The 16,491-nt window shown below is 47.4% G+C and overlaps 1 protein-coding gene across 1 annotated transcript in view; it reads left to right on the top strand.

The window, feature by feature from the left end:
- The first annotated feature begins 13,119 nt into the window (after positions 1–13,119).
- Positions 13,120–16,491, top strand: part of Lgi2 (leucine rich repeat LGI family member 2) — a 32,230-nt gene continuing 28,858 nt past the window's right edge. The window contains exons 1-2 of the mRNA XM_021163218.3: positions 13,120–13,328; positions 15,216–15,287. Of these exons, the coding sequence (XP_021018877.1) occupies positions 13,141–13,328; positions 15,216–15,287 (260 nt within the window). The 5' untranslated portion in view covers positions 13,120–13,140. The remainder of the gene's footprint in view (positions 13,329–15,215; positions 15,288–16,491) is intronic.

The following is a 16,491-nucleotide window of genomic DNA, read 5'->3' as shown; positions in this document are numbered from 1 at the left end:
ACTTCAGATGACTCCCCACCAAAGGACTAAGCTGTTCAGGGGCTAGCCGTGTGCTTGGCTGATAGCCTCCAGCTATTTGCTTCATGGGATCCTCCTCAGTCTGTGAGCTGAGATCCTTCTTCATCCAGGAAACCCCAGACTGTGACTGAACAAGGTGATGGTATAAGCTCCAGCCATTTCCACTGGGGACCCATGTGGGACTTCTCCCTGTGGTAGCTCTGTCTCCAGCTCCCCAATGGGCTGGTGGAGACTGTCTTCATGCCTACCCTGCCATAGATGGCTCCTCTGCCCAGATTACTCCAGCCTTTACTTCTGCTCCCCAGTGGGCCTTTCCCTCTCAGTCCAGATCAGGTCTGCCTCCGAGCAATGTCAAAAGGCACTCACTGCATGCCAGAGGTCCAAGAGAGCCTGGGGTGAGCTCGGAGCAGATGGAGCTCCTACAGCACTGCACATCGTAGCAGATGAAGGCCCAAGATATCCTGATGTGGATATCCTGCTATGGGCTGCTGAGATGGCTCAGTGGCTAAAAATGCTGGCTGCTAAGCCCGATGGCCTAAAATTTGATCCCTGGAACCTATATGGTGGAAAGAGAGAACTGACTCCTGAAAGTTGTCCTCTGACTTCACACACACAGACACACACACAGACACACAGACACACAGACACACAGACACACACACACACACACACACACACACACACACACACACACACACACACAGTGGTACAAGTACCCCTACACATATTCAAGCAATATAAAGATATATCTCAAGAGTAGCCCACTGATCCAGGAGCGGCAGCAGCAACAGCAGCAGCAACTTTTAGCTCTCTGAAGGTCATCAGATGCCTTTTCCGGTGGCCTGTCCATAGATCAGAAAGGATGCTAAGAATCTTTCTGGGGAATCCAGCTGTAATTACATTGTCTAAAATATAGTAAACTCGATCAGAGTGTGCTATTCTCAAGGCACATTTTCAGATTTCCCAAATGAGTCTAAAACCAAGACATTATTTATGAATTCTATTATTTCTTATAAAGGATAAAAAATAAAAATACAGAGGGCTGTCTGGGATGGCACCCCTTGGAGGTGCTGAAGCTTCCATTAGAACCACGAGGGCTGTGGAGGGCAGCTGGGGAAGCTTTCCAGCTGGCCCTCAAGAATGATCTCCAAGGGTGACTGTCTTCCCTGCTGCTCTTCTCCACCATCGGCAGCTCTGTCTTGGTTCTTGGAGATTTTTGCCTTTAGGTCTTAGTTGCCTAGAGAAAGTTTATAAAGAACAGTCATTCTGCCATTTCCCACACACTCAGCTGGGACCTATTGGGATGTTTGGGCATGGTCATCTTGTCATTCCCATGTGTCTGAGTTGTCAAGACTGACTCTGTAAAGGTAATTTTAATTTGCCTGATGTAATTGTCTTCTCAGAGGCTTATTGCCTCTGTCCGTTAACCTAGGCTTAGTCCTAGAAGCTTCTAGCCTAATCTTATCTAGGTCCAGAATGTTTTCAGCCTCTGAGTCTTGTTTCCGAATAAGCTCACTCTTCCTAGCCCTTTCTGAGCTCTGGATGGCTGGTTCAACTCAGCTGTTCTGGCTCAAATTACTCTTCAAGCTGACTGATTCAATCTGGCTTCCTCCTCGGGCTCTGATATTTTGTTCTGCTTGGCCTCAAACTTAACTCTAGCAATCTGTTCTAATCTTCTGCTCCTTCTCATTCTCTGGCTTGTTCTGTTTCCCCCTGTGTTTAGTTTGTTCTCTCTGCAACCTGTCTCTGTACAACTGCCTTGATAAAGCTGCCTCCTTCTCCTCTCTGCACTGCTCCTTAAGTAGCTTCCCTTTCCCCTCTCTTCTTGGAGAGTTGGGATGTCCTATTCTGTCAAATCTTTCTCTGATTCATCACTTTGTCACTCAATTAGGTATCACTTTCAAACATGGCTACTTCCTTTTACAAACTAAGTTTACTGCTTGGGATTAAAGGTGTGTACTAAGGGCATGCCAGTGTGCTAAGGCTAAGACACATCACAACTACAAACTGGTTTTTCCACTAAACAACACAATCTCAGGGTTCACAGTGTGATCAAATACCCTACAACATTGCTCTCTGATGATGATTATGAATGGTCATATTTCATCTTGCTTTCAGAAAAGTTTTAACATCAAAGATTCCTTCAAAATAGTTGGGGTAAGGAGGTAGGAACAGCTAGGTTTCTGCCTTTTCTAGAATGTGGCAAGCATTAGCGTTCAGTACAGTGTTTGACATAGCAACTCTAGTTGTCTGATTCTGGACAAGCTACTTGCTATGCCTAGGTTTCTTCTTCTGATCCAGGGTTATCACGAACTGTTGTTGAGATCAGAGAGGTAAAAGGCATTACAAATTGTAAGCACTCCGTGCAAATGTCAGATACTGTCATTGTGCCCCTAAGGGCTGTTTCTCTTCTTCAAAGTGAGTAGATAAGGTAAATATCTCAACAACATTGTGTGCTTTAACAGACACTCTCAAAAATTTCTGCATAATGGAAAATAAGCCTCAGTGTGATATGAACGAAGATGACCTGCTGAGGACAAATATGGAATTTATGACCATCTGCTCCTCTTGTATGACAGGTATTGGGTCCATAGAAAGACCCTTTGCCCTTCCATAAATGATGGATCACCTGCTAGCCTGACAAATTACCAGTCTTTAGCAGACACATAAATTCTAAGCTCCAGGGTCATCAAAAGACTCAGAACCAGGAAGTTAGGCCTGCTTAAGGGATGGAAATATGTCTCTGTGCAGTGGCAAGTCTGGTGCTGCCCTGGTATGAGGGCGGTGGGGGGATGAGGGGCTTTTAGCACCTCTACCATCTTGCTCTTTTACAGGATCCTGTGAATCACTGTGGTGGTTTGCATATGCTTGGTGCAGAGAGTGGCATTATTAGGAGGTGTAGCCTTTTTGGAGTAGGTGTGTCATTGTGGAAGTGGTCTTGAAACCCTCAGCCTAGCTGCCTGGAAGCCAGTATTCTGCTTGCAGCCTTCATATGAAGACAGAGAACTTTCAAGCTCCTCCTGCACCATGCCTGTCTGGATGCTGCCATGTTCCTACCTTGATGATAATGGACTGAACCTCTCAACCTGTAAGCCAACCCCAATTAAATGTTGTTCTTATAAGAGTTGCCTTGGTCACGGTGTCTGTTCACAGCAGTAGAACCCTAAGATAGTCCCATTGGCTGAGAGTGGGGTGGGCTGTTAACTGCAGAGTTCTAAGTATTCACTAGATTCATTGATATAAAAGTTTCTCTGAAGGCAGCAGATATCACATTGTCTATGGTGGATTTCAGAGTCTGTCATAGAGCCAGGTCCATAGGAGTTGCTTAGAAAGGAGAAGATGGCACCTTTTAGTCTTCAGCTTGACACATAAATTCCATCTCTTGAAGCTATAGAAAAGTGATGAGAAAGAACTAAGATAACTCAGAGAGTCCAGGAAGCTTTTCTGACACAAGAGAATCTTAATTTCCTGAGGACATTTGAAACTTCTGGAGGAAAATGATCTGTGTTAGATTTATATCTTCCAATGTCTGTACCTATTTATGCTGCCATGAAATAACATAACTAAAAGCTACTTGGGGAGGTAAGGGTTTATTAGGCTTATGCTTCCATATTATTCCATAGTTCATTATTGAAGGACATTAGGACAGGAACTCAAACATGGCAGAAACCTAGAGGCAGGGGCTGATTCAGAGGCCATGGAAGAGTGCTGCTTACTGGCTTGCTCCTCATGGGTTGCTTAGCCTGCTTTCTTTTAGAACCTAGGACAATGCCAAGGGAGGCACTGCCTACAGGGGCCTAGGGTAGTCTAAATCAATCCCTAGTTAAGGAGATTCCAAACACACTCGCCTGCAGTCCAAGTTTAGGGATGGAATTTCTTAAGTGAGTTTCCCTCCTCTCATATGACTCTAGTTTAGGTCAAATTGACATAAAACTAGGTAGTGCATACATCATGGTATCTGCATCTGTGATAATTTATGGTTCTTACTAAATAAATAGAGATAAACTTGCTAACTGTTTGGTTAACTTGTATCATATATAAGGAATTTACTGATCTTCCTAGCAACAAGGTGGTTGTATACAGTTCTCTCCCACCTTCAAAACAGAAAATCAATATCTTGAAGAAAAACAGTGGAAATGGGGTTCAAAATAATCAACTCTGATCCCATATTCAATGCTCCTTGACCTAGAGTCATCTGAGGGAAGGGAACCTCAACTAAGAAATCCCCTCCATAAAAACAGGCTGCTAGCAAGTGTGTTGGGAATTCTCTTAATTACACTGATAGTACTCCATTTTGAAGTGCCCAGAAAATGAAGATTCTGGGTGTGTGGAGAGTACCAGAAATAAGCTTTGCCGACTTCTTATCTGAAGAATTCTTCCTGTAAGACATAGGTGAAGTCAAGAGGAGACACCCATAGCTAGGCCTGCAGGGAGCAGTGGAAAACTGAGTCCATGGTCTCACTACAGAAATGTGTTTTTGCCATCCTCGCCATGGTTCTTGGCTTAAATCTGAGAGCTACATTTCTTCATGTCAATCAAGTCTAGTCTTTTGAACACTTACCACATATTGCCTATAGCATTTTACTCTTAGCCTTCTGAGGCTTCTCTAGCCTCCATTTCTAAAGTCTTCTGTATTCCTCATGCAACCCACTTATAAAGCCCACTAACCATAGAGTCAGACTTACCACAGCAACAACCCCACTCCTGGTACTATCCATAGAGTCAGATTTAGCACAGCAACAACCCCACTCCTGGTACTATATTTTTGCATTAGCTATTTTTCTTGGCACTCTGACAAAATACCTGCTGGAAGCAACTCAAAGACAGGAAAGTTTATTATGGCCCATGGCTCCAGAGGGATTTCCATTTACCAGAGTGGGAAAGGTCTTACTGTGGAGCAGATCAATCTATGGTGAGGAGTGGGGCAGCTGCCTCTATAGTGAGAATGGGGGCAGCTGTGTCTGTGTTGAGTAATTGGGGCAATTGTATCTGTGGCAAGGAGTAGAGTATGTGGCTGGGCTCCTCACATTTTTGGCAGACCAGGAAAGCAAAGACTTAGGCCGGAAGTATGGGCAGTTTACAGCCCTTTCAAGGTCCAACCCTAGTAATTTACTTCGACCAGCCAAGGCTCATCTCCTAAATGCTCCACAGCTTTCTAAATAGTTCCACAAACTGGAGACCAAATGCTCATAGCAGGAGCCTTCAGGGGACATTTTAGATCTGAACCATGATATAAGGAGACCCAATAAATAGGCAGTCTTTGGGGTTCATGTGGGAGCCTTTCAGAGGATTCCGTCAGAACACGTTTTGATGTGGTTCGGCCCAGCTGATCAAGAGCATATGATCACAGAGTAACTCAGATGCTGTGGAACAGGGAAATTGTTAAGTTTCAGATTTGATTAAAAATAAATAGGGACCAAAGGCTGCTCTGAAAGCATGAGTCTGGAGAAGATAAAAGGCCAGAATGTAAAGCACGAGACTCATTTTGATTTAGGATAAGAGAACAGCTTAGAGGCTATTTTAAGGCCCCTTATTATAAATCTAAGTTAAATCTCTACTTCACGACTCATTCTGATAAAGTGAAGTTTCTTCTAAGCGTGCTCACTAAGAAGAGCAGAGATATCCCATAAAACTGTCGTGTGAATTTGAGACTGAACACTTGTCATGCAGAATACTGTGCTTGTTTTAGGGGACATATCATGAACCCTCTGTGCATGACCTCTCAGGTGTGCCTCTATCCCATTTAACCCAACTAGAGTTAGCATTTTCTCCTAGAAGTAGGAGCATAATTAAAGGTATTCTGGCTTATAAATATAAAGTAACTCAAAGGAAGGTGACTTGAATAATAAAGAGACTCTAACTGGTGGAGAATTTTATAAAGTGCAGAATTCCATACAGATAGATATAGAAATTACAGCAGTCCCTGACAGAATAGGTAGTTAATGTAGGGTCAAAGCATGGAAAATCAAAGCAGAAAAAAAAAAAGTCAGCAAAGGCCCCCCAAGAAAATCAGCAGAACAGAAATGCTGCTCAAAAGAAGAGAGAGGGCACTTCTGAGTGTATGCATTTCTGTTTTCTAATTTAAATTAAAAATATTGGCTGGGCAGTGGTGGCACACGCCTTTAATCCTAGCACTTGGGAGGCAGAGGCAGGCGGATTTCTGAGTTTGAAGCCAGCCTGGTCTACAGAGTGGGTTCCAGGACAGCCAGGGCTACACAGAGAAACCCTGTCTCGAACCCCCTCCCCCCCAAAAAAGATTTAATTATTGTGTATAAATGTTTTGCTTGCATGTTGGTATGCATACCATGTGTATGCAATACCTTTCAAGGCCAGAAGAGGGCAACAAATCCTCTGGAACTGGAGTCACAGCTGTTTGTGAGCTACCTTTGTGGGTGCTGGGAACTGAACTTGGGTCTTCAGCAAGAGCAGCCAGTGCTCTTAATTACTGAGCCAGTTCCGACTTTGTTTTTCTTTATACTGAATAAAACTCCAATATATCTGGACCACATTTTCTTTATCCACTCATCTGTTGATGGACACATAGGTTGGTCCTATAATTTGAAAACTGTTAATAGTGCCACAATAAACATTAATATGCAAATTTGGTAAAAATGGAACCACCACATCATTAAAATTTCTTTGACAAAGGCATCACAGTACTGTGGGAAGAGGCTGGAGACGTGGCTTGGTCAGTAAAGTAGTGACAGCTATGCAAGCTTGAGAAGTGGAAGTTGACCCCCAGAAGCACTGCAAAAACCTGGGCATGATGGACTTATAGTCCAGTGCTGGGTTGTGGGGACAGGAGTGTCCCTGCAGGCTCCCTGGCCAGTCAGTCCAGCTAAATTGACAAGTTCCAGTTCAATAAAAGATGATGCAGTCTCAAAATATAAGATGGAGAATCATTTATGAAGATGCTCACAGTTGAACTCTGGCCCTGCCTCTCCCCCACACACATACAAGTACATATATACCTGCATATGCATGTGCATACACATGTGCACACACCTCCACCAAAACAAACAATTCGTTTGTTTTGACTAAATGAGGTAATCATAGAAAAAGTGAAGATGGGGACCTGGCTTTTGTTTTCGGTCACTTCTGAGATTCCTCTCAGTGTCCCCGAATATTGTCTTCTGCTGTTGATAATGGCTAAAGAGAAGAGTTGGACCCTGGATAAAACCCAGACTCATACTACTTAAACGAAGGGGGATATCTATTATCCCACATAACTGAACACTTGAATGGGTTGCTTGACTTGAGGTCCCTAAACTGTCACAGCAGCCCACTTGTAGGTAGGGTTTGGCTCCTGCTGTGTGGACTCTCTTACCCTCAGCAACACAGCTCCCTGGTCGGTAGGGAAGGGAGTGCTCCCTATTGTTTCATGAAAGTGCTCCCTCAAGGGTTTTGTGAAACCTACATTTGGTTTCTTTTCTTGTTGCTGTTCTTGTTGCCCGACAAGCAACTTAAAAGAGAAAGAGTTTATTTCAGCTCACAGTTCAAAGCATGGTTCACCACTGCAGGGAAGCCAAGAGCCCGGGAACTTGAAGCAGCTGGGCAATGCCTCTGCAGTAAGATGAGCGCAACGCTCACTTCCTCCACTCTTTCTTTAAGTGTTTATTATTACTGTTGTTGCAGTTATTTTCTAGACAAAGTCTCACTATGTATCTCTGGCTGTCCTTGACCTCATAAAAATCTGCCTGCTTCCCTCTCCCGAGTGCTGGATTAAAGGTGTTGACCACTATGTCCCCCATCTTTTTTAGTTAAAAAATTACGTGCATCTATATTTTGTATTTGAGTCTATGCATGCCAGAGCAGGTACCCACAGAGGCCAGACACATGGACTCCCTTTGACCACATGTTACAAGCCGTTATGAACCAGACAATGTGGGCACTGACAACCGAACTTGCTTCTCTATAATGCTGTTCACATTCCTAACTACGGAGCAATCTTTCCAGCCCTAACTTTTTCTCTTACATAGTCCAGGATCCTCTGCCTGGGGAATGGTCCTGCACACAGTGGGTGGGTTTTCCCATGTCAAGTAACATATCAAAACAATTCCTTTTAGATGATTTAGAGACTAATCTTATGCAGACAATCCTTCCTGGATGAACCCCAAGACCTGCCTCCCAGGTATGAAGTTGACATTTAATACTAACTGTCACCAATCAATTACTCGGTCTGTGTGGCTTGGCGAACGGAGTGTTCTGGAACAACTTCGTGGAGATGATGTCTGAAATGGAAGCTGAAGTTGCCCCTCAAGTGAGCCATGTGGTTGAAGACGTGTGATTCCTTATCATGCAAACTTATGTCCTGTTGCCATGAGACCACATAGCTGCTGGTGAAAGCTAACAATGGCTCGTAAGGTTCCACTTCACGGGTGGTGAGGACAAGGTAACAAAGGTCACTAAAAGCTATTGTCAGTGTCCTAGGGGCAAGACACCCACCCACAGGCAGTCCTTTGGGACTTGATTGAAATCAAGGGGCAGCTCAGAGTGGGTTCCAGCCTGTGGACTCACCTGGGTTTCTTGATAAAAGCAGCGGGGGTGGGGTTGTGGTGGGATGGGGGCCTGGGAGGGGGGCAGAAATAGCTTCTGTGTTTGTTTGATCAGCAGCCAAACACAGAGTGGCAGATTGGATGTCGTGGAACTGGGGTTGGCAAACTCAGTGTGTGTGTGTGTGTGTGTGTGTGTGTGTGTGTGTGTGTGTGTGTGTGAGGGAGGACAGTACTGGGGGATCATCAAAGTGCAATCATTCAAACCAAATGCCTCTGAGGTTTGAGTGGGCAAAATTTCTCTCTAAGCTTGGGAGCCAAGAGCTTTGGGTGCTGGGATAGCTCTCCAAGGCTTGCGGTTCTGTGGGGACACTTAGGTGGGGCTGTTGGCAGACTTCAGTCTGCAAGTTGGGAAGGGAGAGTAACTGTATGAGAAAGTCTCTAGGATTCTCAAAAGACTTATTATAGTCAGTTTAGGACTTGAAGAGTACTTGCGATCTAAAAATACATCCCCAACTGCAGTATTCTTAGCTCCACAGTTCTCTGTAATATGCATTGTTCCTGGCTGAATACATCTGAGAGGTATCTTCTCGATAATGTACGTCTGAAATGTCTCCCTCCCGCTTATGCAATTTACCAACAGCACACTGAGAACGGAGAAAGAACGGAAGCTTCACCAGGGGATGTGAAGGCTACCTCCCATAACTCCTCCCGACCAGTATGAACCATTATGATCGGGCATCTAAAGACCCATTCGGCATGTACATTACTTGGATGCCTCCTGGACATTTAAAACTCAATGTCCCTGACACCAAACTGTTGACACTCCTCTCTCACCAAGCCCTCTTCCTTTTCAGACATTGTCATCTTGGGAAGTGACACCACCATCCATCACACACAGGCCCTAGCCAGCTTTTGAGAGGTAACCTTGGCACTCGATTCCTTTGACTTCCCGCCTGAAATGAACGTGAGCTCTGCTGACTCTTCCCTGAGGATGCCTCTTGAAACTGCACCATAGTTCTTTCCTGCTGTAGATAGAGCCCAGCTGCCTTTCCCCCTTTCTGGGTCTGACTTGTCAGTCAGAATCAGCTACTTGGAAGTATATGACATCATGCCAATTCTCTGACTCAGGTCCCTCTGGCATTAGGAAGGACAGCTGAGCTCCTTGCTTTGGCTTGCAGCGTCCTGTGTGATTTGTTTGCTCCTACCTTCCAGAACTCATGGCACCCCATCCTTTATCTCTGAACATGCCATATATAGTTTGACCAGGCACTCAGCTCGTCTCAGTCCTGGGCCTTTGCATGTGCTGTGCTTTCTGCCTGCACTCCGCCTTCCTTGGCCTCTGCTTCTCCTTGTCTCCTTCATCCCTGAGCTAGATCTTCCCATATCCTGTCCTCTGTTTGTATCTGCCTATCCATTAGTACATTCTTTTATTTAATGTCTGTCTCCAATGGAGGTAGGGAGTATGCCTGTCTTGGCCTTGCTTTACCACTGCCAGCTCCTAGCAAGCTCCCAGTCAGTGCTGACTGGTGGTTGATTGCAGGGGCATGAATGAACACAGTTCTGAAGCTGAAGCATGTGCAGTAATGTAAAGCACAGACAGTGTGAGAATTCAGAAAAAGAAACAGGAGTTCTACCATTTCCTACACTACAGGCCTGGGCGTTCATATCGCCAGGCCTCACGGGGACAACTGTCCATTGGAATGAAGGCATTTACATTTTCACAATCTCTGACTAGTTCCTGGAAACAGATTGTGTCTCTCTGATTGTCTATTACATTTTTCTTCCCCTCAAACTGCTGAAGATCTTGGAACTAAACCAAAGTAATCTGCATTTCCATTTTTATGTTCTTAATTTATAAACTGTGCCTTATAATTTACAAGCACTCACTTAGTGTCTCTACCAGAGCCTAAACAAATAACAGCTCTGCCAGGCCTACTCCTCTGGTCTTTTTCTACACTGTACTCAGAATGGGCTGCAGCTGATTCTAGCATGCTGGCGATTTGAATGAGAATGGCCCCTCGTAGGCTTATATCTTTGAATGTTTGGTCTCCAGTTGGTGGAACTGTTTGGGAAGGAATAGGAGGTGTGGCTATGTTGAGGAGGTGTGTCCCTGCTTGGTGGACTTTGAGATTTCCAGAGCCCATGCCATTTCCCCAGTTAGCTTTCTCTCTCTGCCTCTTATTTGCATATCAGGATGTGTGTGTATGGGTGTGTTTGTGTATGTGTGTGTGACTAGTCTATGATAATATGTGGTTCACATCAATGTACCTGTTGGATACATGGTGACCTTCAGTGATATCTGTGATGGTTATGGTTGAGTGCCAACTGGAATCACCTAGAAGACAAACCTTCAGGAACATCTTTGAGGAACTTTCAGTGAGATGGAAACTTTAGTGTTCTTTGGAAAGTCAGTTGTGTTGGATGGTGTTTTGCTGGGTGGAACATGAAGGAACATTTCACTGAAGTGGACACAGGTTAAAGGCTAAGGCCGACCTGTTAATGAACATTTCACCGAAGCAAACAGCGGTGAAAGGACACACACGCCTTACATTGCATAGTTGAGCTCCATTTGTCAGGACTCCATAGAGAGAAAGTTACTGAAAAAGTTCTGGTGGTGTGCTGCAGCTTCTTGCCACTTCTGTAGACTCGGGCTGATGGCAGAGTGATGTCAGCTGAGACAGACTCATGTGCTGAGGCAAGACCTGTGGGGGACATGCGATGGGTGGAGGGATTATAGATAGGACTCAACAGACAGTGAGGGAGGCTGAGCTGGCTTGCCAGCAGAGCTAGCTGAGCAATGCTTGTTGGTCTCCTGTCTTTGCTGATCTTTGCTTCTCTGAGAGAGGCACAACTGGGAACTTCTTTTGGTGTCCCTCCTGGTCCCACCTGCTGATTGGTGCTGAGGCTGAGCCCTGGATATCTCTGCTAGATAGTGCCACTGTTGCTTATTTGTGATGTTTCTGTTAGGATATTTCATCATAGCAACAGGAAAAGTAACTAAGACCGTGTTTTACTCTCTCCATGAAGTGCCATAGTAGCATCCCACGTTCCACCCTTTGGCCAGTCTCTTATATCCATGTACCTATGGGAAGGTCCTTCTATTGGGCTATCTGTCCAGCTACTGAACTTTCCTGCCCATAGGGAGAGTTTTTCTCCTTTCCCATAGTGGACAGCCAGATATTTCCCCCATTGAATTGTGCTAAAATGATTCGGGAATGAGAGGCAGCACCGATGAATTTCCTCTTCTGCATTGGCTGTACTTGTTTCAGGCACACGCTAACATCAGAATGGTTTGCCCAGGTTGGTAGCCTGATGGACAGGCCTGAGCTCAGAGCAGTTGCAGGGGTGGGGTAGGGGATCTATAATGCTTTGTTCTGCTTTGGCATTTCCCTCCATGCCTCCCAGCAGCACACGACCTTATGATAACATTAACGCTCCTTAAGACAGATTCCAGAAGTAAAAAGGGTTTCCCTGGGGCCAGTTACAAATCCCCATCTCAGGCTCCAGTCTTTCTCTTTGGTGTTGACTGTTAACAGCACACTCTGACAGCTACCCAGGACTCCTGGGCTTCAGTTTTCTCATCAGTTAAATTCTTGAAGATGGATAGCATCTGCTAAGGGTTAGGAGATGAAAGGCCCAGTGCTCAGAGCAACAAACTCTGTCTCTCCCTAACAATCTGTGTCCCCCATCATTTAATCAGGGGGGTGGGGGTGGGGCGTAGCTACCGTGTTGAGCCAGGAAACTTTTCTTTGCAGGATAGGTTTTTGCAAGGCCCAACAGCCAGGCAGGGGATACCCTGCTGTAGCAGTTTTGCGATTCTAGTTTCCTTGGGCAACTGAAAAGGGATGTCTTCAGTGAGCTGAGGTGCAGTGGAGACTCAGACCCCACAGAAACATGGTGGGCCAGCCAAGGTGGCCCAGTCGGGCCCCTGTGCCACATTTATTAGGTCCTCTGTAAGATAAATGAAGTCTGCCAAAGGTCTGGCCTCTTCGGGGCACTCGGGGATAGAGACCTTTCTCCCAGATCAAGACAGTACTCCCCACTCCTACTTTTCTGAGGGTGTAGAGGCTCCAGTTCTTACTGTTTCTACTTTCTAAAATTTATTTATTTATTTATTTATTTATTTATTTATTTTTTGCGGGGAAGGAAGCTCAGGCTTTGACCCTGTAGAAAGGAGTCCACTGTCTGTGAAATTCTTTGCAGCCCACAGAAGGATTGAGGGTCCCTGCCCCCAGGGGGTCTGAGCCACGGCCGGCCCCTCCCCCAAGGTCATCCAACTTTTCCCTCCCCCCTCCCCCGCGGGGCGGGCCCCCGCGTGCATTATTCATTGGTCCGGGCCCGCGGCGGGCGCGGGTGCTGATGTCAGGCCAGCGCGGGTGAGGCGGGTGCGGCGGCCGCCCAGCAGCCCGGGCGCGGGTGGGGGGGCGCCGAGTGGGGGTGGCGGCCAGCATGCTGCTCGGCTGCGGCTCGGCCTCCCACACCCGCGGCGCCCGCGTCCTCGCCAGCAGCGCTGGCGGCCGATCGGCAAGCGGCACCCGCGTCTGCTGCGGCGCTGGGTCCGAGCGCGCGGCGCGGGGCGGCGGCGGCGGCGGGGGTCCGAGCCCGGGCGGGGACCGGGGGACCCGGCATGGCGCTATGGAGAGGCGGCGGGGCTCTGGGGTTGCTGCTGCTGAGCGCCGCGTGTCTCATCCCGCCGAGCGCGCAGGTGAGGCGGTTGGCGCGCTGCCCCGCCACTTGCAGCTGTACCAAGGAGTCCATCATCTGCGTGGGCTCCTCTTGGGTGCCTAGGATCGTGCCTGGCGACATCAGCTCCTTGTGAGTGGGACCCCTCCATCTCCGCCCCGCCCTGCCCTGCCCTGCCCTGCGCCGGCCGCCGCCAGGGAGTTGCGGCTGGTGCTGGGGCAGCGCCACCTGACCCTGCTCCTTAGTCCCTTTCTTTGCCTTTGGGTTGAGGGGCATGGAACGTGGGTGGAATCTGTGTGGAGTGGAGGATAGGGGGACTCCAAACCCCAGAGTACGGGAATCCAGACAGGTCCGCGTGACAGTTTCTCATTGTGGCCCGAGGCCACCTGCATCAGACCTACCTGGGGGGGGGGGGGTGGAGCTGATGCTACTGCAGACCCAGGGCCCACCTTGGGGTAGGGTCTCTGAATCAGAGTCCACAGCCTGTATTTTGGGCCACGGGGTGATCCTTGGGGTACCTTAAAGTTTTGAGTGGTTCTGTTGTGTTGGTGAGTGGGTGGGTGTGTGACTGGAGAGCAGCTGTACGCGCCCGGATTGAGCGGCTAATTAGGAATGGGTGAGGCCTCACCGCAGCGGGCCTCAGCTCTGCTGGGAGGTTGGCCCCCTCCTGACCTCTCCACACTGCAGGCTAGGAAAAGCCTAGTCTGTGCAAAGGCACACAGCTTCTGGAAGTAGAGGGGTTGCTCCACGTGGCTTAAATAGGGGAAACCCAGAGGACTTCTAAGTGCTTTTCCGTATATGGTGTCCAGCCGAGCCCCCTGGTGAGGGAAACCTTCCAACTTCTTGCCTTGAGTTCAAGAGGGCCCCCTTTTTTACCATCTTTCTCCATGGTGGGTTGTATTACCAGCACTGACAGAACTAACCAGGGAGATTCCTCCACTCGCTTGCTAAGCACTTTCAACTAGGTCTCACACAGTGGCAATGGTGAAGTGTTGCTAAGGAAGGGACCTGAGGGTGGTCTGTTTATTGCTGGGGCATCTCTTGCTAGGACAGCCCCTTATTCCAGGCTGAGGTGCTGGGGTACACCCTGCAGATGTAGAGGAGGGGATCCTGAGGGTAAGGTAGTTCTGGGTACCACGTTGCTTGTGCCTTCTCCATCGTGTCCTGTGCTTCTTCAGGGCAAAAACAGCATCAGCGTACAGGGAGGGAGAGGGTCCAAGATCCTGCTTACATCTGTAAAAAGTTGGAAGAGTTCGGCTGTGGGCACAGCAGGCCTGTTTGCCTCTTACTCTTGCTAAATTAGATCACATGGAGGATTCTAGAATTTCTCTTGTTAAACCCTTTGGATGGGATCAAAGCTGAAGTGTTCTGCATGTTAACTCCAGTCATGTATGGAAATCCTGCTGTGGCCAGAAAGGGCAGGAGACCCTGAGGCAGAAGCAGCCAAGCTTCTTTTCCCAGCTCGACCATTTGTCTGGCAGATGGCCCTGCCTCTCGCTTCCTGGGCCAGTTCAGGTGTCTGTGAGTTTCCCCCAAGGCTTTCACAGTGCATTTAGTCAGAAGTTCTCTGAGTGTCTTCCAGAGACTTGTGCTTCCAAGGGGGGATGCTTAATCCTACCCCAGAGTTTTGTGGGCCAACATTAACTTTGTGTCTGCACAAACAGAATCCTGGGTGAAGTAATTATCCACCTTCAGCGGAGGCCTCCTGGAGTTAAGGGAGGGAAGCTCAGGAATTGATTTAAGCTGACTGAGCTAATGTCTGTGAGAGGAGCCAGACCCATACGTAGCACTGGATTCTATTAGCCAGACTAGTTTTCCTCTTGACCAAGTATACTGGGAAGCAACTGTCCTCTTTCTCATCTTGCTCCCCGGGAAGACAATGGCCAAACACAGGAATCTTCACCCAGAGAGGAGGAGTGTGAAGTTCAGGTGGAGGAAATGCCCACTGCACACTGCCCACTTGGCTCGGCACTTCCTCAAAGGACCCTGGGCCTCACTCTGTCCCTCTCTTGCCCGTAGGAGCCTGGTAAATGGAACATTTCTGGAAATCAAGGACCGAATGTTTTCCCACCTGCCCTCTCTGCAGCTGCTGTGAGTATGAGATGTGGTGCCTGCCTTGTTCCTGTGGGTCTTCCTACAACCAACAGCCCTCCGAGTCACCCTAGCTGGTCCACATTAAACCACTGTTCTCCTGCTCCAGGGCCTTCCCTGACTTAGGCCAAGCTCTCCCCTGGGACTTGTGGTAGATCTCAGTCACAGATCAGGCAATTGGGAGGTGGCTGCATCGACCATAACCAGAGTTTCACCTCCAACATCTCACCTCAAAAAGAAGCTTATCTTTAAAAAAAAAAATCCTGATATTGCTCTTCGATAGGAATGCTTCCAGTCTGTCTCACATGCATGCAGCAAGCAGCACAGGTGTGTGCGTTTTTATCTCACGGGCATGGCGTCTCTGCAGGAAAGGTACTTTCGTTTTCCCATCTGACAGATGAAGAAACTGGTGCTCAGGAAAGGTAACTGCCTTGCCTTGAGTCACAGAGTCAGGATCCAAACTGGAAGCCCCAAACTATGTTTGCCCCAGCTCCTCTTAGGGAATCACATCCAAGTTACCGAGTCATGGTGAGTGCCTGTTTAAGGTCCTGAAACCCAAGTCAGTTGATGTATGATAGTGAAAATAATTGTCCCACAGTCACTTTTCGAAAGCAGTGCACTAGGCAGGGGCCTGTATGTGTGTGTGGAGGGTATGTAGCTCAGTGGTACAGCGCTTGCCTACCATGCAGCGCTGGGGTCCATCCTTAACACTACACAAACAACACAAAGATCAGCAGGCAGTCGTGAGTATATAGCACTGACACTTGCCATCTTTCTTGGATGGAGTGAGACTATACCTAAAGCAAGCAATGCACTGTAGAAAAGGTCAGAGATACTCATCACTTCTTAGCCACAATAAGGTGCCATTGTTAGTTTTGCCTTTAATATGTTGTATATCTACTATAACATTAAACTTACCACTTAAGATCTCAGTTCGTATGCCAGCAACAGGACACACTCAGTAGGCAAAGGTGCTTGCCGCCATGCCTAATGACCTGAGTTTGATCCTGTCTGGTGGAAGGAGTGAACTAACTCCAGCAAACTATCCTCTGACCTCACATATATGTTATGGCACACTTGTGTTCACAGATACATTTTTGGACATACAACTTTGCAATACATACATACCCTTAAATCTCCACTCTTTTAGAATAGAAATATAGCGTAGATATTATTTAGTCAAATAAACATAGGTGGTTTTGTA

The sequence above is a fragment of the Mus caroli genome, unplaced genomic scaffold (assembly GCF_978045245.1).
Source record: "Mus caroli unplaced genomic scaffold, Mus_caroli_1 scaffold_4, whole genome shotgun sequence".
NCBI classification, from domain to species: domain Eukaryota; kingdom Metazoa; phylum Chordata; class Mammalia; order Rodentia; family Muridae; genus Mus; species Mus caroli.
Note: the sequence above shows the minus strand (reverse complement) of the source record. Positions and strands in the feature narration are given on the sequence as shown.